At 44.2% G+C, this 27,500-nt stretch overlaps 4 protein-coding genes across 4 annotated transcripts in view; 2 read left to right on the top strand and 2 right to left on the bottom strand.

Annotated features, from left to right (window-relative positions):
* arhgef5 (Rho guanine nucleotide exchange factor (GEF) 5) overlaps nucleotides 1–7,442 on the top strand; it is an 11,555-nt gene extending 4,113 nt beyond the window's left edge. Inside the window, exons 2-14 of the mRNA XM_030785469.1 lie at nucleotides 722–773; nucleotides 1,387–1,439; nucleotides 2,145–2,545; nucleotides 2,911–3,071; nucleotides 3,547–3,699; nucleotides 4,297–4,426; nucleotides 4,708–4,782; nucleotides 4,938–5,027; nucleotides 5,253–5,395; nucleotides 5,871–6,014; nucleotides 6,443–6,513; nucleotides 6,644–6,748; nucleotides 7,138–7,442. Of these exons, the coding sequence (XP_030641329.1) occupies nucleotides 722–773; nucleotides 1,387–1,439; nucleotides 2,145–2,545; nucleotides 2,911–3,071; nucleotides 3,547–3,699; nucleotides 4,297–4,426; nucleotides 4,708–4,782; nucleotides 4,938–5,027; nucleotides 5,253–5,395; nucleotides 5,871–6,014; nucleotides 6,443–6,513; nucleotides 6,644–6,748; nucleotides 7,138–7,280 (1,721 nt within the window). The 3' untranslated portion in view covers nucleotides 7,281–7,442. The remainder of the gene's footprint in view (nucleotides 1–721; nucleotides 774–1,386; nucleotides 1,440–2,144; nucleotides 2,546–2,910; nucleotides 3,072–3,546; nucleotides 3,700–4,296; nucleotides 4,427–4,707; nucleotides 4,783–4,937; nucleotides 5,028–5,252; nucleotides 5,396–5,870; nucleotides 6,015–6,442; nucleotides 6,514–6,643; nucleotides 6,749–7,137) is intronic.
* A 3,090-nt stretch (nucleotides 7,443–10,532) lies between these two features.
* Nucleotides 10,533–15,797, bottom strand: ccdc106a (coiled-coil domain containing 106a). The gene is made up of 9 exons (XM_030784486.1): nucleotides 15,679–15,797; nucleotides 14,846–14,919; nucleotides 14,138–14,239; nucleotides 13,730–13,915; nucleotides 13,485–13,535; nucleotides 12,347–12,556; nucleotides 11,950–12,159; nucleotides 11,015–11,318; nucleotides 10,533–10,610 (listed from the first exon to the last, which is right to left on the bottom strand). The coding sequence occupies exons 2-9, from the start codon at nucleotides 14,898–14,900 to the stop codon at nucleotides 10,586–10,588; spliced, it is 1,143 nt and encodes a 380-aa protein (XP_030640346.1). The 5' UTR covers nucleotides 14,901–14,919; nucleotides 15,679–15,797; the 3' UTR covers nucleotides 10,533–10,585.
* A 1,298-nt stretch (nucleotides 15,798–17,095) lies between these two features.
* Nucleotides 17,096–17,416, top strand: tmem238a (transmembrane protein 238a). Its single transcript, XM_030785468.1, has one exon. It carries the CDS (start codon nucleotides 17,096–17,098, stop codon nucleotides 17,414–17,416), a length of 321 nt encoding a protein of 106 aa, XP_030641328.1.
* Nucleotides 17,417–20,525: 3,109 nt separating this feature from the next.
* The window catches only part of LOC115820824 (C-Jun-amino-terminal kinase-interacting protein 4), a 14,944-nt gene continuing 7,969 nt past the window's right edge, over nucleotides 20,526–27,500 (bottom strand). The window contains exons 13-27 of the mRNA XM_030784509.1: nucleotides 27,428–27,481; nucleotides 26,640–26,783; nucleotides 26,062–26,182; nucleotides 25,688–25,774; nucleotides 25,406–25,453; nucleotides 24,995–25,136; nucleotides 24,541–24,583; nucleotides 24,281–24,361; nucleotides 24,079–24,146; nucleotides 23,822–23,970; nucleotides 23,506–23,677; nucleotides 23,151–23,264; nucleotides 21,126–21,224; nucleotides 20,832–20,924; nucleotides 20,526–20,635 (exon numbers count right to left, since the gene is read on the bottom strand). Coding sequence (XP_030640369.1) covers nucleotides 20,526–20,635; nucleotides 20,832–20,924; nucleotides 21,126–21,224; nucleotides 23,151–23,264; nucleotides 23,506–23,677; nucleotides 23,822–23,970; nucleotides 24,079–24,146; nucleotides 24,281–24,361; nucleotides 24,541–24,583; nucleotides 24,995–25,136; nucleotides 25,406–25,453; nucleotides 25,688–25,774; nucleotides 26,062–26,182; nucleotides 26,640–26,783; nucleotides 27,428–27,481 — 1,525 coding nt within the window. The remainder of the gene's footprint in view (nucleotides 20,636–20,831; nucleotides 20,925–21,125; nucleotides 21,225–23,150; nucleotides 23,265–23,505; nucleotides 23,678–23,821; nucleotides 23,971–24,078; nucleotides 24,147–24,280; nucleotides 24,362–24,540; nucleotides 24,584–24,994; nucleotides 25,137–25,405; nucleotides 25,454–25,687; nucleotides 25,775–26,061; nucleotides 26,183–26,639; nucleotides 26,784–27,427; nucleotides 27,482–27,500) is intronic.

Below are 27,500 nucleotides of genomic sequence, written 5' to 3'. Positions count from 1 at the left end.
CAGGAGTCTGACCGTAACACTTAAATCCACACGGCAGGGAATTTAGTTCCACTCTGTTTGGTAGGTGGCAGAACGTGGAGACCAGGGACACTGTGCCCAGAGCACAGCTTTCCTATGACCCGAAGGTCTGGCCTAGGTTGGCACTCAGCGGTTCTAGACTAGTCTGAAAGGTTCCTCTCTCTCTCTGATTTTACAGTGCTTTGTTCTGTGCTCTGGTGCTTTGCTGTTCCAGATCTGGATGGTGTGATTTTCATGTTGGGGGAAAAACAGAATATCAATTTACTGAACAGGGACCGATTTCATCGTGATCGTTAAAACATTGGAAGTCAGCTCACAATTTGAATGTAAATTCTGGTTTTTATCTGGATTCGAAATAGAATCGATGCCAAAGATGGATCACATTAAGATTGGGTTTAAATGCTTTGCTTGTGTGTCTAAGTAACATGTTCATACCATGTTTGAGATCACCCATGTGTGTCACCTTGTGCTGGTTAAGGGTTTCCGTAAAGTGTCCTAAAAGCGTGTGTGTGTTGGCTTGTGAGAGTTATCTAAGTTACATTGTGATGTTGTGTTGCGTGTCTTTTAATTTGTAAGTGTGCGCTAAAAGCTAATGACGCATTGTATAGGCTAAGTGATGTGTTGTGTCGTAATATGTCCGTTAAATGATGTGTTTTGTTGTTGGGGGGGGTTAAATCACCATTTGTCTGTTCATGTTCAACAGAGGACGACGATGAGGACCATTTGAGGTTCAGCTGGGGAGAGGTAGACATAAGGTAAACCTAGCTCTTTTAAATTCCATTAACGCACTAGTACATTTCCACTCACGATCACTTCCATACATAATCCTCCAAAGTGAAACCCGCTAACACAACAGCAAATGACAGCTGAAGAAGCACCAGGGTGTTCAGACTTTCAACTGGGTGTGTAGTTCTGATGTGGTTAGCCTAATTCAAAAACCAGTTTTCTTTTTGTTTCTTTTGTTTGTTTGTTTTTTGTATTTAAGCATCTGTATGGTGCTTACTTTTCCATTTAAAATCAACAGTCAGCTGAGAAACATATGTTGAGAATATTTTCTTTCTTTCTTTCTTTTGTGAGGTCTTAACTTTACCCCTGTGGTATTACGTTAATCAAGTCATGTAATATGAGAAGAGATACTGAAAGAACAGTGGTATGCTTTGGGACTTTTCTTCGAAGGGAAATTTGGAGTATAGTTCTTACAGAAAAGGTATCTACGTAGCCTGAGGAACATTCCAGAAGGACAGCAAAGAGTCCAGCACATGAGGGATCGATAAGATAGTATCTCTCTACTCTACCTTTTTTTTGAAATAACTCTCGTCTTGCTCCGTTTCATCTTTTTTTTTCCTTTTTTTTTTCCCTTTCTCACAGGAACGTGACAGACACGCTTGGGAAGATGAGAAAGAGGAACTCGAAATTCTACAGTGAGTCTCTTTGACCTCCTTTTTTTTTTTTATCCTCCTCTTTATTTACTCTTTCCTTCACTCCATCCCCCGCTCCTCCTTTTCACACAGGACTTTTCTCCCTGACACATTTACACATCGCTTTTTCAGTGTGCACGTGTGTGTCTGTGTGTGTGTGTGTGTGTGTGTGTGTGTGTGTGTGTGTGTGTGTGTTTGTGTTTGTGTTTGTGCGTGGGTGGGTGGGTGGGGTCTCCTTTTAACATTTTTTATATATATATCGTCAGACACATGGTGGAAAATTTATAGAATACTAGGGCAAATTGTAAAGACGCTTGCATAGACCTGACTGTGGAAATGGACGTTTCTTGTGAAACGATGGAAGACTATGTCATTCTATAACCCTGTTTTTTTTTTTTTTACCTTCACACCTTCAAGGTCTGTTTTTTGCAGGTCCGTGCATGTAAAATTCTCGCTTGAAACCCGCAGCAGAAAAACAGCTGCTCCTGTGCTTCTGCTTCAAATAAATACATCTCGGTGACAGACTTGAATGCTAACATGTTTTTTTCCTCTTCTTCTTCTTCTTCTTCTTCTTCTCTCTCTTTTTTCCTCCCTCGTATTCATCTGTTTATTCCACCTTCTGTTTGCTTCTCTTGGTCTGTTCTTCTCTTTTTCCCCCTCTCTCTCTTGACCGCTCTGTCGTTCCTTTTTTTTTTGCCGTCTTCTCAGATGCACAGTTATACCAACAGTACAGCGAAGTGGTTCAGAACAGGGAGATCCTGCGACAGTCGCGCTCCGACGCCATCTCCATGGCCGGGGACGTCCCGGCGGTGGCGCCGCCGCCGCCCTCCTCTCCGGCGCCCTCCTCCTCTCCTCCTCCCGCGTGCCGCCCCCTGCCCCCGATTCCACATGTGCCCCATCCCCACTCCCTGAGCCACTCCAACTCCTTCTCCAGCGTGTCCAGCCTTCCCGTGCCGACGTCGGCCGGTCAGGGGGGCTCGAGGCCGCCCTCCCCCCGCTTGTCCGTTTCGTCGCTGTCGCAGTCTCCCACGCTGTGGCAGGATCTGCCAGGCGTGAGGAACACCCCGGAACTCGCCGCGCTCACCGAGGATGAGAGGCGCTTGCAAGAGGTACTGAACTACATTTCCCATCATCCCACCAGGTATCACAGACACTCTTGGTCAATCTTGAGAAATGCAGACTTAATCACGACAAAGATGGTTTGTGTAGGTATAGGTTTTCTGGGAAAAATTGGCTTTGACTCTACAGTAGTGCTCAGTTCAATTGGCTTTATGCAGCTTTTTAATGCTGTCATGAAACATTAGCTTTTAGAATATAAGTAGTTTGTTTTTTTTTTGTTTTTTGTTTTGAAGAAAAAAAAATTCAAACAGAAGTACGTCTTCAAAGCAACAAAGTTACAAAGCTTTGTCTCTACAAGCATTGTGGGAGATGTAGATTTTTTCAGGACTAACATTTGATCGGCTGCATTTTTCAGGTGCGGTTTGAAATGGTGACATCAGAGGCATCGTACTGTCGTAGTTTGGACATTGTGGTGGAACATTTCGTCAAGTCGAAACCGCTGAACTCACTCCTGGGCAGCCAAGACAGAAACTGGCTCTTCTCCAGACTGGGAGATGTCCGAGCCATCAGTCACAGGTCAGAATAACGGCTATGTAACATAGAACTAACGTACCCATAACGTTCATCAGACATTTTAGTCAAAGGTCAGATTAATTTTATTTAAAGGGCAGGACTGCTGGACAGGTGATTGGCAAAGCTGTGTGTACAGTTTTTCTAAACACAACAACAACAAGAACAAAAAAACATAAAACGTTTTCGCCATCGATAGTTGGGTCTCTAACTTCTTTTCACTGAAATAAAAATTTGGAAATGACATACAGTTAAACACAGACAAAGCGAGCTTACAGAAAATGATTATTCAAAGATCAAGTTTGTCTCTGGTTTCATAATGCACTGGGCATTTTTGTCTTTACTTTATTAAAATCATTCCGGTGTTATCAGTTCAACCTGTATTTGTGTGGATCTCTTTAAATAGTCTTTCAGATTGAGTTCTTCTGTGCATTATAAAAATATGCTCTAATTTCGATTGTGTTTCTATGGCGATATCTAGATTCTTGGCCAAATTGGAGGAGAAGGTGGAGAATGACGTCATGGGTTTCACCGTGTGTGACGTCATCATCGAACACAGCCAAAGGTTCCGAATGGTCTACGTGCCCTATCTCACCAACCAGTCATATCAGGACAAGACCTATCAGAGATTAATGTAAGCTGATCATATGGTTTGGTGTTTGCTTCTCCTGCCGTTTGTTACCCCCGTGTACATAAAGGGGGAAAAAAAAAAAGTCGAGTGTTGTTTTTCCGACCGACACCTTTCCTTCCTCCGGTCTCCGTCGTGTATCCCGGACAACGTTCCTCAGCTCGTCGTCTCCGCGTCCCTCTCCTTTGTTTGGATTCCGAGATTTCGCGTTTCTTCGAGCGCGATTCGATTCGGTCGTAATTCAAACGTGATTCAAACTGACAGTTACCCCCCACCCTCTCTTACCGACTTTCCGACCGATGACACTCACTTCCTCTCTCTCTGAACTCTGGCCCTTCTCGCTCTCCATTCAGATTGGTTTCGTTTGTTTTATTGCTTTATTGGCCCTAAATCTCAGGCGTTTCGGCAGGAATGGGAAAAGGAGAGAGTCAGATAACGCTAGTTCCGACATGTTCATACCATACCTACCTCCTCTTTATTGTTTCATCTAAACCGTGATATACATGCATGCGGGCACGCGCTCACTCAAACACCCCCCCCCCTCCCTCCCCCCTCCCCCCTCCCCCTTCCCCCCCCCTCTCTCTCTCTCTCTCTCTCTCTCAGGGACGAGAACGCTGGTTTCCGTCGCGTCGTGGAGAAGTTGGAGCGTAGTCCTCTGTGTCAGAGGCTTCCGTTACGTTCTTTCCTCATCCTTCCCTTCCAGAGGATTACACGTCTTAAACTCCTAGTGCAGGTACAAACTCACCCTCTCTTTCTCTCTCTCTCTCTCTCTCTCTCTCTGTCTTTCTTTCTCTAATCCCCTCTGTTAGTGTATTCATCACAGACGACCTACTGTCTGTTCTTAGTCATTTTATTCTGCCGGTTTGTATTTTCTGTGTTTTCTCAAACGAAAACCGTTGCTTTGTCCTTCCGCTGCCTTTCTTTGTGCTTTTCCTTCTCTTGGAGCCCGTTCCTTATCGTTCCTCCTAAATTCCTAAAAACAACCACGTGAGCATTCTCCCCGTCTCCTGACAGAACATCGCGAAGAGAACAGCTCCAAAGACTAAGGACGAATCGCAGGCCATCAAAGCCATGAAGTTACTGGAGAAGGTATGTTCATATCTCTCTCTCTCTCTCTCTCTCTTTCTCTCTAACACACTCACAGCGACATTCTGGTAGCTAACTGAGATGTAATTTCATTACTTAACCTCTTTCTCTCTCTCTCTCTCTCTCTTTCACACACACACACACACACACACACACAGATAATTCAGGACGGCAACGACAGCATTAATCAGATGAAAAGCATCGAATCTCTGGTGTCTCTTAGCGCCAAAGTGGACTTTGAGTGTAAGGTAAGACGTTTTCTGTGCCCTGGTTACCGTCACTGGTCTGCAATTACTGCCTTACCGTCTGTATTATACAACAACATTTATACAACAACATTTATGAGTCATGACATCTGAGCCTCAATGTTCAGTGGCCGCTGTTCAAATCCCATTTGTGTTTATTCTCTCAGTACGCTCATGTTGTGTTTATGTTGTCTGTGTTTGTGTTTGCGTGTGCGTGTGCGGGGTTAGACTTTACCGCTGATCAGCCAGTCCCGTAGACTGGTGAGAGAGGGACCCGTGACAGAACTGAGAGATTTTTCCGCGAAGGAAAAGGAGAGAAGCGCCTACTTGCACCTCTTCAACGATTACATGCTCCTCTCCCTCTGCAAAGAGTGAGTCCTGTCCGTTCATCCTCCCTTCCACTTCTATGGCTCCTCCACGAACGCTGTAGTGCACACGCTTTCATTACCTGACCGCATACGAACCACGTTTGTACTTTTTTTCGCTGTCTGACCGTAGTCTGTCGGCAGAGCTTTCGGTGTCATAGCTACACAGACTCTTCTCTTGATTGACAAGAGATTATGTGGGATCATTTATTATACCACTGGGTATGAAATGTATGATTTTGTTTTACTCAAGATATATTGTCTCTCTCCCTCTATCTCATTTTTCTCCTCTCTGTTGTCTTTTCTCGTTGCTTCACGCATTGATTGGGCATAACCTTCCTCTAATCATCAACGATTTCATCCACTCTCTCTCTCTCTCTCTCTCCCTCCCCTGCTCCTGCTCTTTTTCTCTGCTCCCTGTCTCTGTCTGTCTGTCTGTCTGCCTGTCTGTCTGCCTGTCTGTCTGCCTGTCTGTCTGTAGAGGAGGCAGGTTTACGGTCATCGACCACGCTCCCGTCTCTGATCTTCGGGCTGAAAACTGCCGCGTGAAGCTTCACTCTCTGCAGAAGAACCTCTTCGTCCTGTACATGGGCAACAAGTCACTGCTGGTCAGGGCAGACACACAGTGAGTCCGCTCTGCTGCGAGTGTGTGTGTGTGTGTGTGTGTGTGTGTGTGTGAAAATGAGAGAGAGAGAGAGATTGTGTGTGTGTGTGAGTGAATGAGAGAAAGAGAGAGAGCGAGAGAGAAAGAATAACTGTGAGTATGTGAAAATGAGAAAAGGGGAGAGATTGAGGGAGAGGGAGACTAGAGAAAATGAGCAAGAAAGATAGTGTGTGTGTGTGTGTGTGTGTGTGTGTGTGATTTGCAAATTCATTAAGTGTGACTCCCGGCTGCCTCTTTATCAGTTTCCTGTTTGATAGCAAAGTAAGCTCTCCATAAATCCCTTACAGAACATTCTTATAAACATTATTTTACTGAACGACAGTAACGCTCTGCTCTTCCGGTAAGTCTTCCGGTAACTTGACTTTTTTTTCCGCCTGTTATTCCCACAGGAGCGATAAACTCCGCTGGATCTCAGCCCTCTCGCGTCCTCATCCTGAGATTGACTTCACTGCCGCTCAGGGTGCGTGTCTCTTCCTGTACGAGTGCGGGGGAAAAAAAAAAAAAAGAAACACGTCATTGATCACCGAGCGATAAAACGAGAGCAGTTATTAACGACTCTAACCCCTCGCCCTCTTCTTTCTTCTACTCAGACTTCGCACAGATGCAGTGTATCAGAGCTTTTGTTGCCCAGCAACCGGACGAGCTCACGCTGGAGAAAGCCGACGTGTTACTGGTGCATCAGCAGAGCAGCGACGGTGAGCAAGACTCAACGTGCTATCGGAACTATTTATTTATTTATCTCTAAAATGAAGTTTATTAACCCTCTGCGGCAACTTACATAATAAAACACGCTCGCGGTGACAGCAGTTCAGCAGTTTTAATCGCGTTCCGCGGAGAGAGCATTACTTGTTTTCTTAAAGCATACACACCGCAGTGTCTACAACGAGGGACTTCATAAGGTCACTAAAGGATGCGAAGTCATTAAAACGTATTAAGCCATGTCACAGTGATAATAACTGAAATTAAATACATTCAAGTTACCATTATGATGTAAATATAGTTAGTTATAGTTAGTCCACACAGGTTGTTTATTGAGATTGTATATCGAATTTAATGAGGTCTATTCATTCTCACCCCCCCCCAGGCTGGGTTGAAGGGACACGTCTGTCGGACCGACAACGCGGATGGGCGCCAGAATCTCACCTGGAGATCATCTCAAGTCAGAGGGCCCGCAAACGGAACCTGCAAGACGCGCTCAAGATCTCCAACGCCACGGCGGCGGTGTGACATCAGAATACGACGACATACACGTCACAACTCACCAAAGCGGTCTGTCGCGTTTTAAAGACGAGACCGGCTCTACGATGCTTCGTCCAAAGAGGCGACGCGGTTAAAAGGAGATGGACGTTCTGGTAACCTCGACAAAATTCAAAATGGAACCAAAGTTTCCGCTGATCTCAAAGGAGCTGCACATTCTACGGGAACATTCTGCGGCCTCCGTTACGACGTCATCGCCGTTTCATCGCCGATTCTGTTCCCCAAATCTCTGGAGGTGTTCCAAGTCCATTAAAGACAGAGTTCCGCAAAACGCACGTCGCTTGTGACTCACACTTCCCAGGAGACGTCTCGTCCAACCACTCGTTACACCTGAGGCAATGTTGTGCCTCTTAGACGCACACCAGCGTGACGTGGGGAGGAACTTGAAATTCTGAACTTTTTCAAGTAATATTAAGTCCGGAGAACGATGCTCTTGGGAGTTAGTAGAGTACACTAAATGGTTGTGGAGGTCGGGTGTTATGGTGAACAGTTTCTTTTGTTTTTTTTTTAAAAAAAGTGTATGTATGCATGCAATAAAACATACACTCATCTAGTGCCATGACACTGTACATTAAGGAGGGTGTTAAGAAAAAACGGGACATATTAACCAATATTAATGTAAAAATAAGATACAGATTAGATTTTGCGTCATACTGTCGGCAGAACGCAATTGTAGGTGTTTTACGTGTACATATGGTTCATTTGAGAAGTATATAAGTAGAGATATATTTTTGAGGGCTCTTGTGGAACGGAGAATGGTCATCTCTTCGCCATCTGCACACAGATTGACACGCCCTTCGTATGTGCCTTAGAAACAATTAACACGTTCTAGAGTTTACGAAAAACGTCACTGAATCACTCGAGATCTATTCGCAGTTGTTGGCTGCAGGTCATTCGTGTTTCTCCGAATGAGGGTCAATGCTTGAAATAACGTATTACATTCCAAAGACGTTAATAGTGACCATGGCTTGGCGCAATGAAAATGCAGGAAAACTGTGCAAAGGATTTCCGATTTCCGAAAAAGGAAGCTATTAGTTTACAGCTGGCAGGTCGAGTCAAGACTCCTGGTCGCTCTATATCTCTATCTCTCCAGTATTCGCAAAAAAAAAAAAAAAAAAAAACAAACAAACAAAAAAACATAGTTATATTGAATTATAATAGTGCAATATGAAACATGATAATGTATTTTGGCCTGAAGGGGAACTCAAGGAAGCTGGTAACAGAGAAACAAGAATGATTTTTGTGAGAGAGAGTGAGCGTGTGGGTGTGTACGCTGGATGGAATAAAACCGATTAATACAACACAGACGTTTTTCTCCGGTGTGTGTATCTCCCTTTCATTTCACATGTAGTCTTAATGACTTCATCAGTCCCCTTCATTCTCAGTAGTCTTAAATACTGTGACATTTCCGCCAGAAAAAAAAAGGAGTTGAGACAGACAAGTTTGAATAGTAAATCAAATACTTTAGTGTCATCATGATGTTGGCTTATGTTTTTTTTTTCTTCTTGTTTTCTTTCTTTCTTTCTTTTTTTTTTAAAGTATGAGAAATCAGATCTGACACCTTTTTCAATACGTTGAGTCTTTGCTACCACATACACAGACTGAGTTAAAACATGAAGAGAAAAACAAAACAAAACAAAACAAAAGGCTTGCAGAAAAAAAACGTTCCTGTTGTTATCTAGAAAATTCCACAGAGGTGAGGAGGGGAAAAAAAAAAAAAAAAAAAAACTATTGGTACCTGAGGCAAACGGAATTCTACAGGCTTGACCCGTAATCAATGGTAGCGCAGACATTTTTAGAAACAACATCGGAGGTACAAGCAAACACACGATTCTGGTGACTGAAGGAGACAGGGAGAAGTTTCTTTTTCGTTTTTTTTTTTTTTCCTTTCTGAGGTGTTGAGTGTTGTAAAATTTGTAGCCCAGAGGAGGTGTCAGAAAATTGTCACTCTGATTTTAATCACAGAATTTCTCAGAGGACCCATTTAAAACACAAAACACTCACACACGCACGCACACACACGCTCTCTCTCTCTCTCTCTCTCACTCATACACACACACACACACACACACACACACACTTTCACGAGTACATCCATACGACCTAAAAGCTTTGGGCAATTAGGGGACAGTGTTCACAGCACCAGCTCATGCACACACACACATGTACACACACGCACACACACTCACACTCACTATGCTATACTAAGACAAGTACCACCAATAACAGTTCTGAACATGATTTGTTTTCGAAATTAAATAAGCTACGAGGAAAAAAAAAAAAAAAAGAGGAAAAAAAAAAAACCCTTCCTTTGAACTTTGAACTTTTTTTTGCAAGCACTATTACTCAATGATATCCAAGGACTCAAACGTTTCGGATTTGACAGGAAAATATTACGCAACTCGCACAGAATTTCATCCGCTTAAAAGAACTGAGAATTTCCTTGATTATAAAATCTGCCATTCAATAATCAGGATGGTACAGTGAGACATAGTATAGCACAGTGTCAAACTGGAACAGTGTATAGGGTCAAGATGTGCGCTGACCTTCAGACTAAAAAAAACAAACAACAAAAAAAAAAAACAACAACAACTCTCAAACGAAGTTCTCGAGCTGATAGATACCTTCAGCCGTAGCTTAAGGAAGAGACAGCGCACACACACTGATCCCCCAGAGGAATGGAGCAGAGGATTAGAAATACAGTACTTCCTTTAGCCCCTGCATGGAATAAGCATAGAGCCACAGACCAGAGTGAATGATGTCACAGAGCCTCAGTGTTCTAGAACAGTCGCCGCTAAAATTCTAAAACGGAACCATGACCACAGCATTGAGACCAGTTCCACAACGGATAGTTGTAGAGCGTGGAAAAGTGTTGAGGGAGAAAAAAAAAAAAAGAAAAAAAAAAAAAGAAATCCGTGATGAAACACTACAAGATTAATGCTATCATGAAGCAGTCTCTACCAGAACGGCTGAACCTGTGAATCTGTGTGTGGCTACTGGCTGTGTGTGTTTGTGTGTGTGTGTGTGTGTACGTGTGATTGTTTTCCTGTAGAAAAAAAGTAGAGGATTACAGTACACTGCGATAGTTGGAAACCGATTTGGCTGTGTGCCGTGTCCGAGTGGCAGAGAGGTGACGTAGATGGTGGATGTGGAGGGTGGATTACTGTGCATTTAAAATACAGTCGGGTTGGGGGGGGGGCAGGCGAGTGGGTCGACAGGTGAGGGGCGGGGGCGGGGGGTGTACAGCAGAGTAGGCAAGGCTCCTGGCTGTCCCATTATCGATTATCTGTTCCTTTCAACCTGAAAAAGGACGAGAAGAAAAAAAAAAATCACACTGGTTAAGACGGTAAACAACCTTCCTAGTTCTTAAAAACTAGTTTCGCAACAGTTGTGATTCATAGTTCAGTTTACATTTGTGTTCCGTGTGTGTATATGTGTGCGTGTATATATATGTGTGTGTGTGCGTGTGTGTATATGTGTGTATATGTGCGTGTGTACGTATGTGTGTGTGTGTGTGTGTATGTGTGTGTGTGTGTGTATATGTATATGTGTGTATGTATATGTGTGTGTGTGTGTGTATATATGTGTGTGTGTGTGTATATGTATATGTATATGTATATGTGTGTATGTATATGTGTGTGTGTGTGTGTATATATGTGTGTGTGTGTATGTATGTATGTGTGTGTGTGTACATGTGTAAGCACCTGTAGGAAATGGGCAGCAGAAGGTTGTTCTTCTTCAGCGCCTGCACTTTGCTGAGCGTCTGCGGGTCCAGGGCGATGTAGCAGCGCCGTGCGTAGTCTAGAAGCTTCTCTTTGGACGGGTCGAACTCGCCCACCTCCGCCACCTTCTCCGGCGCCACCAGCAGCAGCTCGGCGATGGGGGTGGTGGAGGCCACGGTGTTGCGGTCCACACCGTGGATCTGAAAAGCCTTGGACATGTTTTTCAGCCGCTGGTACGTCACCAGAATCTTCTTATAGCGGTACAGCACTCCTGCCGCGTCCTTCACTGTACACATACGTACACGTGTTTGTGCGTGAGAGAACCATAGCAACGTGTCACATGTGTACTGTGATGTCATATACTGCAGTGGAGTGACAATGACATTAATACAGTCATAATGACATAAGAGAGGTAAAATGTTCTGGAATGTGCTTTATATGGATACAATGTTTCATTTTTTTTTTTTTTTATTTATGTTCTATTATGTTTCTCCTCCCTGCAGCAGAACATGTCCCATTCCACACTCTGGGGACATGAGCGCCTTGCCGATAACGCTCGATAACTCAAAACAACATGAAATAAGAGAGAGAGAGAGAAACAGACAGAGAGAATCATTTAAAGGCGGAAAAAGGGAGCAGGAGATGTAGGAGCGAGAGAGATCAACCGAGAGGGAAAGATGGAGGGAAAGACAGACGGAGAGAAAAGGGATGAGAGGAAGACAGCGAAAGACAGCGAGAATTCGACATGGACAGAGAGAGAGAGAGAGAGAGAAAGAGAGAGCGATACGAGACCAGGCACACGTCACTTTCCTTTAAAGACAGAACCAGATGCACTTTTCTGCCTTTTCTACACCTCTCTTTCTCTCTCTCTCTCTCTCCCCCACACCGTTCGTCATCGCTCACTCTCTTCCTCTCACCTCTCTGTCGCTCTCTCCCTCGTGCGATTCGGAAGACCCGCCTCCTCTTCAGGCCCGGGTGGCCGCTATTGGTCCGTCCGCTGGAGCCCATGTTCCTCAGCGTCATGCTGTCTGACATCACGTCCTCCCCCGACATCATCTCCTCTTCTTCCAGGTAACTGTCCTCCAGGAACTCCTCCTCCTCCTCCTGTCCAAGCAGAGAGAGGGACTCTGTGGAAAAAGAGACACAGGCAAACGACAAAAAGAAAAAAAATCACCAAACCAAAAAAAAAAAAAAAAAGAGAGAAAAGGAGAGAAGACAAACATTTTAACCATTAAAGGATTTCTACATTCACATTACATCACTCACACACACACACACACCAGCACGTACGTACACACACACACACACACACACCTGGTAGATCATTCATGTTCCTGTTGTTACTGCTGCTACCGCTTCCACCGAGCAAAGGCTGTGAGTGGGAGGAGCCATACATGGAGCTCATCTGACTGCTGATTGGACCGGAGCCAGAGCTCATGGCCTTGGCATTGGACGAGGCCTGCTGGGCGGACCTCTGTGGGAATGACTGACGGTTGGCTGAGCGCTGGGTCTCAGACTGTGAATCTGAAAACAGTTAATGATTGAAAACGGGTTATCTTAACATCGCTGATCATTACAGTACAGTTAAAGTGTTCTTAACAACAACAACAAAAAAAAAAATAAAAACCCCAACACACAGCCATTTTCTCTGAACAAAGTGGTATTGAGCAGTTACAGAAACCAGGGAAGAGCAAAGAGCGACATAAAACCCACTCCCCGCGATTCTAAAGATCCGAACCAATCTTGATTCCAAACTACTGATTAAACCCTGAGATCGAGAACAGTGTATTAACGGTTAATACGATCAGAGGGCAAAGTGAAACCGTACACTGACTGGGTCATTGACAAACACGCCCGATTAGTCCAGAGGACACCGACCAAAGCGGCCGGCGTACAGAGAGAGCGCGCCAGCGTTTCCGTTTTAAACTCAGCGATTGTTTTCGCCCCGTCAAAAGCGCATTTCATATCCGCTGCATCTCCAGAAAGTTTAAAAAAAAAAGAGAAGCAAAGCATTTCATCCAGCCTTGTGTTCAGAGATCTAACATTATCTAGTTTCCATTCAGTTTCCACTATCCGGTTTCAGTCCCCCCCCCAAAAAACCCCAACACACAGCTTTGTGTAAAACTCAGCGATTGTTTTCGCACATTTCATATCTGCTGCATCTCCAGAAAGTTAAAAAAAAAAAAAAGACAAGCAAAGCATTTCATTGTAATGTAACATTTTCACGCCAAACGTGTGAAGAGGAGATTGATGTCAAAGCACAACACTGTTCTCACCGTAAAACCGTACGACACGACTGACGCGTGAAAGTCGAGGTGGTTTAGTGTCAGAAAAGCATTTGTAAACTGTTAAAAAGAGAAATCAGGTGATACGTTCGGCTTTGCAATCCGCGCGTGAGAGAAAACTGAGAGAGAGCCTGAGAAGAAGGAGCAGAAAAAAAGGACCCGTTTACCGCGTTCGTTCTCTCGTCTCCTCCGCCAGGAAAAACTCCGGGAATCGTTGCCTGCAAGAGAGAGAGAGGGAATTTTTTTCCGTTACGACGCAGTTCGTTGGGATGACGTCCGTCTTCCCTAACGTGCTGACTGATTTTTTTCCAAAATGCCTTTTATCTTAATTCTTCATTTTTCTTCCGTTCAATCTGATTCTTTTCTATAACTCCCTTCATCCATCCATCCCTCCATCCCCTCTTTCTCTCACCGTTGCTCTCCTGACTCTTCGTGGAGAAGATGAAGCGATCGAGCTGGCAGCGCAGGAAGTCTCGTTCTTCCTCCAGATCCTCGATGCGTTTCTGCAGCCATGAGTTTTTCTCCAGAGAAATCTGCAGCTGTGTCCGCAGGTTCGTAATCAACAGGTAGGAGCTGCCGGGAGCCGGGGTGTCACCTCCTACACAGGCACACACACACACACACGGATGGGCGGACACACACACACGGACAGACACACGGACAGACACAAACACACACTAACTTGGATCAGCAGTGTCACCAGCATGGCTTGACTTTCACATTTGACGCAAAAATATACTTCAGTGGCATTTGTAAGGAGAGATCGTCCGTGTGTGTGTGTGTGTGTGTGTGTTTCTGTCTGTTAAGTGGCAGTTCTCACCGTCGAAGCTCTGTTCATTCTGATTGTAAAATCCACCTTGCTGTTCAAAGTTATTCTCCTCAAATGGAATGGAAATCTCGTAGGCATCCTCGTTCTTCGGAGCTGGACACAAGACCAAACACAGTATTCACTTTTAATGCATTCAAAGACATGCGAGTGCATGCGAGTAATACAACAGCAACAACACCACCAACAATCACAATCATCATCAAAGAACTGTGAAACCCAATCTAACATGAAACCCAGAGTCGTGCTATGAGTTATGTTACGATAAATCTATTTAAGATAAATAGACTTATTGTAAAGTTAGGGTAACTCTGTCTAGAATATACTGTTGTTAGGGTGCAGAAACACACTGAATAGACTAAACCATTCAAATTTAAACTCAGACAATGAAACCCAGAAGCGGTAACAGCGTGTCTGGGAAAATCCCAAAAAAATATCGCAACACGTCTCAGATGCTATTTTAAATCTCGTTTCAATTTCCTGCGCGTTAACGCATGCTTAATGGCATCGTTGCTGAACTATTAACAACGTCAGTGAGGATTCCAATAAAACAAGATATGAATTCGAACTGTAACAGGGGATACATAACAGGGGAGGTACAAAAACCAATCGCCCGGACAAAGGAATGACTTCCACTGTAACAGAACGTTTATGTTTTAAGTGTTAAGAAAAAAAGGGGAAATTAAAGGAAAACAGACTCACTCTGTAGCTCTCTCGAATTCGAATGTTTCCTGGTAGTCGTCTCTGCATCGTTCATGTTTCCGTTATGCACCAAGCTGCACACAAAACGACCAAAACCAATCAGAGGTCAGATAACACCTGTGTGTATTCTTTCCCAAACCCCCCCCCCCTCTCTCTCTCTCTTTCTGTGAAAACGTTTCTAAAAAATCTCGATTCCATCCCTACATAGAGGGTGATAGCTCAGATTAAGTAGAAACTGAAAAAAAAAATCTTGTTGCCGTTGATTTATTACTATAGTGCTACATATTAATATCGTATTGAAATGACAGCATAGTGGTATATTACATAATTGTTATTTCTACTACCAACATGCACAACAGACATTAACTTGTTATTTGACTAAAATGAACAACGCTGAAAAGATGACACTCGTTCCCAGCTGTTCTGGGTTGCTTTACGTAAAGAAACTGCCAACCTGCTCACTGTGAAACTCAGATATACTTCCACACACATAGATACACTTGCTTAATGAACCGTCAAACTACACTCATCGGTAGTGGAATAGCTAGTTAGCATAGCAACACATCAACAAAACAATCCTTTTACATTCAAAATGTCCTCCCAAGAAATCATATCCGAAAGCTTAACAGAAATTAGCTTAAAACTGTGAATTGCACAAGACACCCCGCAAACAATGTTGTTTTATATATAGAAGGGTAATGAAATAACACAGACGCGTTTGCATAAGTGAGACTACCGAGTTGGCTAATGAATTAGCAAGCAATTTCCCTTGTTACACTGCACATCGGAAATCTGTTTTTCGTCTCGCATTGTGTAAATAAACGTGTACAAACCGTTCCTTAGTCGCTTAATGCTCTGTCTTTCACATACAAAAAAAGTTATGTGTAATGCACGTTAGTATATCTTGACATTTGCTGGAAAGCTAACCAGCTAACAATAACAATTAAATGGCTTTCCTCAATGCTGCTGTAGTCCCTCCAAACAGTGACGTAATTCCGGTTAAAAAAAAACGCGAAATGATTGAGAACAGCGAGAGGCGTCTTTGAGCAAATTATAAATTACATCAGAATTTAACATTTTTACACGAATGAACTTGAGGACGTGTGTTCCATTAATAAAATGCATGCTGGTGTTAATGGCCCATACTAGTAATATCTCTCACATGTAAAGACTTGTTGTCGCTTGCATTTTAGCTCTGTGCACTCGATACATTAAGAAGTTCTATTTTTATTTGGTATGATATTTATTCCAACGAAAATTGGTTATTACCGTGGGGTTTTGTTAGGTTTTTGGAAAGACGAAAGAAAGAGGAGGCGGTGACCAGGCGTCAGGTGACACGACAGTCTTAATGAATCACCTGCGCTGACAGGGCGGAGGAGGACCCGGAACGCCGCTCCTCAGTGAAGTCTATTATGAGAGAAACCCGAAGCTTATAGGGATATTAGTTTTCCAACAGTGAGGGGAAAACACGCCAGACGGTAAGTGAAATTTGTGGTTGTTTTTACACTTGGTTATTCTGAATTTAGAGTACCTCGCGAAACATTTAAGAACTGAGTGTAAAAAGGTCATCGGATGTTTGTGTTGAGCAAGTACAGGTGTAACAGGTGTGTCGGCTGGATTGAGGCCAAACAAAAGACGTGAAATGGCTTTTTTGTCAGACTCGTTTTCCTTCAGTCGTCGGAACATCCAAACTTTATCCCAGTGAATATGTTCGAATATGTGATAATTTTACACTCGAAGTAACCAACCATTAACCATTCACACCTGAGCATAAAGAAAATTATGCAGGAAATAGTACCCCGTTTCTTGTCAAAATTGTACAGGGAAGATTAAACAGATAAAATGGCTCCCATTGATCTTCAGCAACCATAGATCTGAACAGAACTGAATAACTAATCCTTGTCTGATTTGGGATGTCCTAAGAGTTTATGACACTTGTGATGACATGACCAACCACCATGCTGTCATGTTTGTTCAGGGTTTGGACCAATACATGTCTGGGCCAATACAAAGCGCTTTTTTTTTCTTTCTTTCTTTTTTTGAGCCTCACCCCTTTTATGTGAATAGTAAGGTTTCCATAACAAATCTTTCTGTCTTTCATTTTGCGCTCACCTTCTCTCACTCCACATCTTTCATCTCCCCATCCTGTTCTCTGTTATCCTTCCTTCCTGTCGTTCCCCCTCTTTCTCTCTCTCTCTCTCTCTCTCTCTCTCTCTCTCTCCCTCCTTCTCCCCTCAGGCAGTTATGCCCATGGATAATGATGGACTGACCCACTGCAAGTTCGTGCTTGTCTTCGCCGTTGTCATGGACCTCCTTGGCATCACGGCCCTCCTGGTTGGGGTCTTCGCCGAGCTGGAGATCAGAGGTCGTGATTTCGGCGACTTGTTTGTGTACTCGGGGGCACTGTTGCTGTTGCTGTCTATGGGAGGCTGGGTGATGTGGTACAGTGGGAACATCGAAGGTTTGACCTCAAAGAAAGAGCTGGGTTACAAGGCCAGTGCCGTGGACCGCCTGGCTCGCAACCTGAGCCGCCGCATTCGCCGGACAAATCGCAGCCACAGCACGCCGTGACTGACAGCAGCGACAGCCAATCAGGAGGGAAATATAGACATCCAGACCAAGACTCAAATGCATTTTCAGTTGTGATACATGTAGAGTTCAGGTTAGGAGAAAGGAGATGCTCTCACAACTTACAAGTGAACATCTATAAGTGTCCCACCGAGGGATAATTTAGGTTGTAAACATCAGAAAATTACTAAAATGACAAAAAATAAATAAATAAAACGTTGTTTCAGAACTGTCAGAGAGGAGCACACAAAGCCAAGACTGTAAGGCACCTGCTATTGGAGACAAATATGGTTAAATTCAGTAGACTGTATATCTGCGATGTTACAAACAACAGCAGAAACAAAAATATACACAAACACATACAGAGAGAGAGAGAGAAACAAAACAAAATACTATACATGATGTTTTGTGAATATTCTGTAAGTATATTCACATGTAGTTATTTTTTTAAAAATGTTGTTTTTTTTTTATGTCCACAAGTCATATAGAGAGTGCATAGATTATGTTACAAACAAACCTTCCAGATGTGAAAAGGCAATAGTGAGGAGATGAATGTACTAGTGTTTTCATTCACAAGGTGTAAGGAAATCGTCTAAAACAGGTTTTGAGAAGGAAGGGTCGTGTGGGATGTGTTTTCATAGGCAACTTTGTCAAGCAACACTGTTGTTGTCAAAATAGCAGACACGTGGCCAGAACACTGGGTTCAAGTCTCTTTCTTTCTTTCTTTCTTTCTTTGTTTTTTTACACATTTGAGCACCTTTCACCTTTTCTCTGTCTGTTTCCTCGTGTATTTACTGTATCAGCATATTTTTAAAACCAAAAGGTCAATTTCTGTGGGATAAAACTGTTTGCAACTGATTGTATACAGACACAATTTGAATACTTCATGTAACTTTTTTTTTTATTATTATTATTGTTTTAAAAGTGCTTTTAACTAAGTGTGTTTTACTACAGAGAAAGAACTGTTTTTGATCTTAATAAATAATTAAGGTTAAACTATGTTCCGTTTATGACTTTTGGCACAGTTTGAAAATGAGAACATTTACCAAAGGGAAAAAAAAATCACATCTCATTTTTTTTTAATGAAAACATTATATGTACAAAAGATCATTTCCATTTGAGAATACACTGTTTAACAGCCATCGACTTTACATGAAGAAGTCCAGATAGAGTGTTTTTCCAGCTGTCAATCATAATTTTTCAACAAACAATTTTATTATTTCTCTCACTCTCTCCATCACAACATTCACTGACACATTCACAATACTGCATAAGCCACTTAATCTCTTCACTGCTCCCTTGTTTTCTGCAAACAAAACAAAACAAACAAACAAACAAAAAAAAAACAGTAAAAAGACCCAAAAGCAATTGCCATCACACGCATGCAGTACGCGTTACCAAAACACAGAGATCCGTAGCAAAAGGACAGTTTTACAATGAAAAACTTCAGATTTCTAGACACGCATGAGAAGTATTAGCACGGTATTGTCTGTGCGCAGGTCGACATCTTTCCCGGCCAGGCGGTTAACGTCATTTGACTGACATTTGCATAGCGCGCAAGCGAGAGTCGGTTGAAAACCGACTCAGCCGCTTAAGGGTCGAAGGTCCAGTCTTAATGCCCAAAAACATGAGCCAGTTGTCCCCCGTTTACAAAAATGTTATTCGTGTCCAACTTAACCACCGTGACAAAAAAAACCCAAAAACAAGCCGTTTACTGAGAGGCTCGAGCAGAATCTGGTTTAAAAAAAACAAACAAACAAACAAAAAAACCCAAACCAACAAAAGCTGTTGAAATGTAGCAGTTTTGCAATTTCCTGAACCCAGTGCGGTTTGACCGATAGCCATTGAGGTTTCATGAAGAGCCGGTGAGGTTTGAACGAGAGCGAGGCTGAAAGAACAAACGTCAGGCACAGACGGCCAAGGGACCGGGTCACAGAAGAGGTCGTTATTCGTACAGTTACAGCTGACACGGCCGTGGTTACTTGGCTGGGATCTTGTCCTGAGACTGTGGCATGAACGTGAATCAGACATGAGCTTATGCTTTGCATTAAAAGGCTAGGGAGCTAAATTCTGGTGACTGGCTGCTTTTCATATGAGAGAGAGAGAGAGAGAGAGAGAGAGGGAGAGAGAGGGAGAGAGAGAGAGGGGGCAGAAGGAGACGTGGAAAGGAACCAACGAGGAGACTTGGAATGCGTCTCAAACGCAACTGCATCTCACTGAAAAGCGCAAAGGAACCGTAAAGGTACAAAATGATCCCACATCAATACAGTGATACGACATTCCGCACTGATATCGGTAAGCGATGTCGCCACCTTCCACTGGCTCAGGAAGAAATGTAAAACAAACAAACAAACAAACAAACAAACAAACAAAAACCAAAGGAAAAATGAAACCGCTGATAACTGACCAGCTCTTGGTTCTGAAAGAGACAAGACAATAAAAAAGTGTCTCTTTTTAAGGCCATTCCTGGGTAAGGGATGATTGTCAAACACTTTGCAGTACGAAATAAATCCACTCCCACAGCATCATCAAAAGAGAGGAAAAAAAAGAGGGCACGTGCGTACAGACATAGAGATCGTACCCCCACGTATAACACGGACACAAATCATAATAAACATATTGATATGGCTTTTCTGGAAGGGACGAGGCACAGTCAAAAGAGAAAATTCACCCCTAATGCAGATTTAAACGTCTCTGTTTTTTTTCCTAAGTGTTTTTCAGTAGGTCCAGTTTGTCAGTATCTGATGAATGTATGAACAAAGTAGCAGCAGGTGATGGCTCCTTTTGTGGAAAAAAAAAATAAAAAAAATAATAATAACAGTTAGAGCCCCACTGAGCGTGCTCGGAACTGTTTTATAAAATAACTGCATCACCAGACTGATTTATGAATGTGTAAATCTGTACTGAGGGTGACCAATCCACGTAAAGAAAATGAAAGATGGGGAGGGGGCTTAGACTATCAGGCTGGTGATTGGATAGACTGATTTAAAGGGGAGGGCTTTAGCAAAGAGGTAGGCAACTTTGATCAGAGTTTATAAAAGGATAAATAGAAGAGATTGTCTTTTTTTTTTTATGGTCGGAGCTCGAGACTGATTTTAGGGGCGGGATTTACTCAAAGGGCGGGATTAGGCACGGAGGAGGTGGGGCTCTGCCAAATGATCATGTGACTCCGTTCAGATCTCTGTGGGACAGTCTCACTCGTTCCATCACTCCCATCATCTCCTGTGAAAAAAAAAGAGATCATATGCACTGTCAAAACTTAACACATATCTCTGAGCTGTTTATTGGCTCATGCGCTGACAGTACGAGTATTTTTTAGCAATATCATATTTAACATTGTTTGCTAGCCATTCTACTCCCTCACCATGTTGCCTACTAAAGATAAAAGCCATGTATGACATCAAGAAGAGACACTCACCGATACGGAAATTGATGTAGCCTTCTCCTCCACTTAGGATGAGATGAGAGGTGGAGACAGCGCCCTCTGTTGTACTGGAGGAACTTCTACAGCCTGGGGGAATGAAGAAGAGAGAGAGGTGGAGAAAGACAGAAATAAGTAAATGCTTGACTGTGAGACAATAAACAATAGAAATATAAAATAAATTGGACGCAGTATTTCTTGAATGAAAGATGAAATCTTAAGTCTGAGGCCTGGGATTGTATCTACATATTTTACGTGGATTATTGATCGACAGTCTGACGACTAACTGACCCGGGGCCGAGATGATGAATTTGACTGCTTGTCGGTGTCCGTGGTAACACAGCTGGGCTGCGGCCAGAGAGCAGTATGGGATAGAGGAGGACTCTGAACCTGAGAAAAAGAAAATAAGGTTACAAACGACCTTGAGTCTGATGACTAAAGTCAAAATTAAAGACGTAAACCAGCTCGTAGTATTTCTTAAATCCAACGCACCATAAACCGCACTGTTTTTCAAACACCTCTTGTTTGACGTGGCAACTATGGCTCTCTTGAAACGATGATTATGCTGATATATTGGTTAATACACTGCTCGGCCCAAAAAAAAGTCACCCTTTGGATTTGGAGCCTCTGGAGGCAGTGTTATGATCTGGGGTCGCTTCAGCTGGTCAGTGTCTAGGCTCAGCAACGTTATGTGACAATAAAATGAAGTCAGCTGAGGACCTGAGTGTACCGAATGACCAGGTTATCCCATCAATGGAGTTTTTCTTCCCTGATGGCACGGGCATATTCCAGGATGACAATGCCAAGATTCATCAGGCTCAAATTGTGAAAGAGTGGTTCAGGGAGCATGAGGAATCATTTTCACATATGAATTGGCCACCACAGAGTCCTGACTTTAACCCTACTGAAAGTCTTTGAGATGTGCTGGGGAAGACTTCACGGAGTGGTTCCATTCTCCCGTCGTCAACAAGATCTCGGCCAAAAATGAACGCAACTCTGGCCGGAAATAAATGTTGTGATGTTGCATAAGGTTGTCGAAACGATGCCACACCGAATGCACGCTGTAATCAGAGCTAAAGGTGGTCCGACGAAATATTAGGGTGTTCGACGTTTTTTTTTGACCAGGCAGTGTATAACAGACTGATGAATTTTTAATGAATCGACAGTAATCTAAACGTGAAAGTGGTTTATGTTTCCACCGCTATTTTTGTATGACGGGACATGTCGAACCGCAGGTGAATGGAGAGGGATCCAACCAGTGAACTGGGAAGTGTGTGGGAGGGACACTCACTGAGTGAGAGAGGGATGGAGGGACACTCACTGAGCGAGAGAGGGATGGAGGGAGACTCACTGAGTGAGAGAGGGGATGGAGGGACACTCACTGAGTGAGAGAGGGATGGAGGGAGACTCACTGTGTGAGAGAGGGATGGAGGGAGACTCACTGAGTGAGAGAGGGATGGAGGGAGACTCACTGAGCGAGAGAGGGATGGAGGGAGACTCACTGTGTGAGAGAGGGATGGAGGGAGACTCACTGTGTGAGAGAGGGATGGAGGGAGACTCACTGAGCGAGAGAGGGATGGAGGGAGACTCACTGAGCGAGAGAGGGATGGAGGGAGACTCACTGTGTGAGAGAGGGATGGAGGGAGACTCACTGAGCGAGAGAGGGATGGAGGGACACTCACTGTGTGAGAGAGGGATGGAGGGAGACTCACTGTGTGAGAGAGGGATGGAGGGAGACTCACTGAGTGAGAGAGGGATGGAGGGAGACTCACTGAGCGAGAGAGGGATGGAGGGAGACTCAGTGAGTGAGAGAGGGATGGAGGGACACTCACTGAGCGAGAGAGGGATGGAGGGAGACTCAGTGAGTGAGAGAGGGATGGAGGGACACTCACTGAGCGAGAGAGGGATGGAGGGAGACTCACTGTGTGAGAGAGGGATGGAGGGAGACTCACTGTGTGAGAGAGGGATGGAGGGAGACTCACTGAGCGAGAGAGGGATGGAGGGACACTCACTGTGTGAGAGAGGGATGGAGGGAGACTCACTGTGTGAGAGAGGGATGGAGGGAGACTCACTGAGTGAGAGAGGGATGGAGGGAGACTCACTGAGCGAGAGAGGGATGGAGGGAGACTCAGTGAGTGAGAGAGGGATGGAGGGACACTCACTGAGCGAGAGAGGGATGGAGGGAGACTCAGTGAGTGAGAGAGGGATGGAGGGACACTCACTGAGCGAGAGAGGGATGGAGGGAGACTCACTGTGTGAGAGAGGGATGGAGGGAGACTCACTGAGCGAGAGAGGGATGGAGGGAGGGAGACTCACTGAGCGAGAGAGGGATGGAGAAAATGGCTCCACTTCCTGTTCCCACCCACAGTCGCCCACAAATAACAGACATGGATGAGATCTGGAGAGAGGAGAGGGACAGAAACGCTGAGCCTGAGAGAGAGAGAGAGGGAGAGGGAGAGGGAGAGGGAGAGGGAGAGAGAGAGAGAGAGAGAGAGAGAGAGAGGGAGAGGGAGAGGGAGAGGGAGAGGGGGAGAGAGAGAGAGAGAGAGAGAGAGAGAGAGAGAGAGAGAGAGAGAGAGAGAGAGATGTTGTGAATACAGATTAACAACCACAGTAACAGAACAAAAAATGTTTCCACTAAACTCAAGCTTTCAAGGTCAAAGTGATTTACCCAGGGCTTTGGTCACCATGGGTGACAAATCTACTTCCTGTAGGGGTCGACCCGTTGACCAATCAAAGAGCCTGATGGTGGGGTCTAGTCGACAGGCAGCCCAAACGCCACTTCCTGCCGCGCACAGGAGACGCACCTGCTGTTCATTTCGTTCCGACACCGTGAATGATTTCTGCAGGACGGACAGATGAAAGTAAAGAAAGAAAAGACAAAGTATGACAAAGAAGAAAAATAGTTGCTTACATTCTGTTTTTTTTTTCCCTATTTCACAATATTTATTACAACGCCAAACTGACAAAAGTTGCCCAAGCCATACCTCTGCTTTCCGCTTCTGTATGTCAATCATATAAACTTTGTTCCAGTAGCCCACCCACAGACCCTCCCCTTTTGCTAGGCAACAGCGAATGGGCTGCAGAGGAGTTGAGCCCAGGGACAGTATTTCTTGTGACTGGAGATCCCATCCACCTGTCAAAGCAATCAACCAATCATTACGGTCCTGTCTTCTGCAGGGTTAGCGTTTCAAAGTCTGTGTGTCACTGAGAACGAGCGAACCAGAGAGAAAAGATGACACACCCGAGCTGTGGCGGAAGAATGCAAGGGTCCCATTGGCTAATCCCGCAATCACCTGACCATGTGAGTATCTGTAAGGGTTCAGAGGGAAGAGTGCATGTAACCATGGTTACAGGGACTGTTTCTTTCTCTTTTATTCATAACTGAGGTGAAGGAGATACATTCTCTGTGGCAGGGATGTTTATACGTGCATAGATATACTCACATTAGAGAATGCACTCCCTCCGAGAGAGAGACTGACTGTAAACAGCGCCTCCTAGAGGCAGAGGCTGAGTGCACCAACACCCTGAGACGAGGAGATAGAAATTAAAATATAATATTAATGTAATACCATGTATTGCAGCTTTATATACTCCTATTTGATTAATATTTTTTTAGAAAAACCACAAACAATGAAACTGCACATATCCCAAACAAGCAAAAAATGACTTTCCAAATATCCATAAAGATAGTATAAACGCTCACCCTCCATCCTGTGTTCCGATCCACACAGTTCCAGAAGTTTCCCCTGGAGTAGGAAAGAGTGGTTAGAGACACGGAGGCATAGCACACAACAAACAAACAAACAAATAAACAAACAAACAAATAAATAAGCAATAACAAGAGTATTTTAAATGAACCATAGTTAATCTAAAAGCTAAAAACTAAAGTCTGGTTTGGTTGGCTTTCTGGACACAGACTAAAGCCTAAAACTGGGCTGAATTCTGTTCTCCTGGCACTACTCTGGTAAAACCCTCTCTCTACTGCTGGACTGGGCTTCATCTGTGTCCGGAAAAACAGCCGGTACGGTGGTCAGCATGTGTATGAGTATGGTGATGGTCAGTGTTTACAGCTGCATTCTAACACGTGTGCCAGCAACAACATAATTCAAGTCATGTTTTATTCATTTGAAAATCCAAACTGCTGCGCCTGTACTGACCAGTAGGGGGTACAGCACAAATGCAGAGCGCGGGAGAGGTGGGCGGGAGGCTGAACTGATCCAGGATCGTATTGGACCGCCCTGGGTCGATCACTGTGACGTCGCTGCTGGAGGCGGGGCCAGTGACCGCCCAGACGGAACACTGGGAGGAACACGTCATGTTTTGTTAGAATGAGTGGCAGGTCGCGACACGACGTCAGGGAAGAACGGGAGATTAGTTGAGGGTGGTTATTACATGAGCTTTGAAAATTCTGAGCCTGAATTCCACTAAATGTCGTTAAAACACCGTATCCAGCTGGTTCTGACCAAATAAGATTAAGCTTGTGGAACAAAGAGAGCTGTGTTTGGATTAGGCGTGGGATAGAAACACAGGCGAGAGACTGTCCTGAAATGTAAATACGTTATTCTTACCGTCTGCTCTCCCGAGACTTCAGGTGGGACTGCGACTGCACAAGTCAACTACGGAGAAACCACAGACACTGACCTTCAGAAAAAAAAAAAAAAACCCTCTAACAAAGCAAGCAGAATACAAACTGTGACTTGGTTTCCCTTTTTCTCTCTGCATTGTACTGTCATAGTATTACACCGCAGTGTTTCGCCACATACTGAGTATTCTAATTTTCTGTTATGAAACTCTATTGGATATTCCCCGCGTCTGTCATCCTTGACTGACCAATAAGAACTGAGTCTGACCTTAGCAGATGCGTCTCTTTGGTCGAGCAGTCTAAGCTGGGTGAGGACGGGTACGTCTTTGGGCTCGGGCGACGGATCAGAGGTGTCCTGTGTGTTCACACACAAATACACACACACACACACACACACACACAGACACAGACACACATGCACACACACGCATACACACGCGTGCACACACACACACACACAGACACACATGCACAGACACACGCACAGACACACATGGCATTTACTTTACTTTAATCCTACTTACACGTAAGCAGAAAGTAATTTGATGTCACAACTTGAGAGACAATATGTGTGTGTATGAACTGTGTACCTGTGTGTGCGTGTATGTACGTGTGTGTGTGCGTGCACGAATGTGTGTGTACACTGACGTGTGAGAGGGGCACACTCCAGCCGTGGATCTGGCGTCTACCCAGTGCCCCCCACACATGGGTGCGAATCTCCCTGTACAGTTCTCTCCTCCTCAGGCGTGGAGACACAGAAACACTGAGAGAGAGAGGCGGGGGGGGGGCGAGAGACAGAGAGAGAGAGAGAGAGAGGGAGAGGGAGAGGGAGAGAGAGAGAGAGAGAGAGAGAGAGAGAGAGGGAGAGAGAGAGGGAGAGGGAGAGGGAGAGGGAGAGGGAGAGAGAGGGAGAGAGAGGGAGAGAGAGGGAGAGGGAGAGAGAGAGAGAGAGAGCAGGAGGAGATGTGTGTTAATAATAGAGCATGTCAGAATTTGAAACTACAATGTAGTTGGGGAACTGGACACAGATATTAAAAGTCATGGTGAACTGAATGTCAGTGTATGTAATTGAGCGGAGACTGTCAGGATAAAGTAAACTGTGTACTTCATCTGCAAATCAATAATATCATATTAATTATACATTCATTTTATAATTATATATTAATAATATTATATATTATAGTTGTCATAACATTAAGAGGCAGAGTGAGTTCACATACTCTGTAGGAGCTTGACTGACAGCTCGTTGCCGTGGAGACTCCAATGGGGAGCGAGTAGGGACGGTCGGGAGTGAGGGCACAGCCAATGATAAAGCAGTGCCCTGAGTGAAGGGTTCTTTAGTCAGACCAAACAAGCGGTTAAACCTTCGGGGGAAAAAAAGAGGGCAAAAAAATCACCACTGAACGTGACCGTAAAAAAAACATATTTTCACACACATTCTGACCAGTTTCATGGCTGAACAAAACACATGCTTTAAGCATGCTGTACTGTGTAACTGTGTAATACACATCCTAAATTGGCTGTTACAGCACTGATGACGAGTGGCTTAGAGCTTTTTGTTGAAGTTGCTCTCCTCGGAGAGCGATATATCTTGTGTGTCTTCATGAGATCTTTACATAAAAAATAAGCGTCAAACAGAACTCTTAATATTTCCTTTAGCTCAGGACAAGACAGCAAAACCCTCTGTATTTTTCTGCGTGTGAATTTTTAAGATCTGCATCATACAAACACACACACACAAATATCAAACACAAACACACACACAACCACCAAGTACTCATAAGTCTACACACTAACTGACTAAAAAGAGGTCACTTTGTTCTCTCCCTCTCTCTCCCTCGCTCTCTCTCTCTTTCTCTCTCCCTCGCTCTCTCTCTCTTTCTCTCTCTCTGGCTCTCCCTCTCTCTTTCTCTCACCCTCTCCCTCTCTCTGTCTCTCTCTCTCACTCTCGCTCTCTCTTTCTCTCTCGCTCTCTCTCTTTCTCTCTCTCTCACTCTCGCTCTCTCACCTCCTCCACATGCTGCTCTTCTTCTCCTCCGAGCCCTTCTCTTCTTTCATCACTCTGAGGGAGGGAAGATGCA

This window comes from Chanos chanos, chromosome 9 (assembly GCF_902362185.1).
Source record: "Chanos chanos chromosome 9, fChaCha1.1, whole genome shotgun sequence".
Taxonomy (NCBI): Eukaryota; Metazoa; Chordata; class Actinopteri; order Gonorynchiformes; family Chanidae; genus Chanos; species Chanos chanos.
The sequence above is the reverse complement of the archived record's forward strand: the minus strand, read 5'-3'. Positions and strand labels throughout refer to the sequence as shown.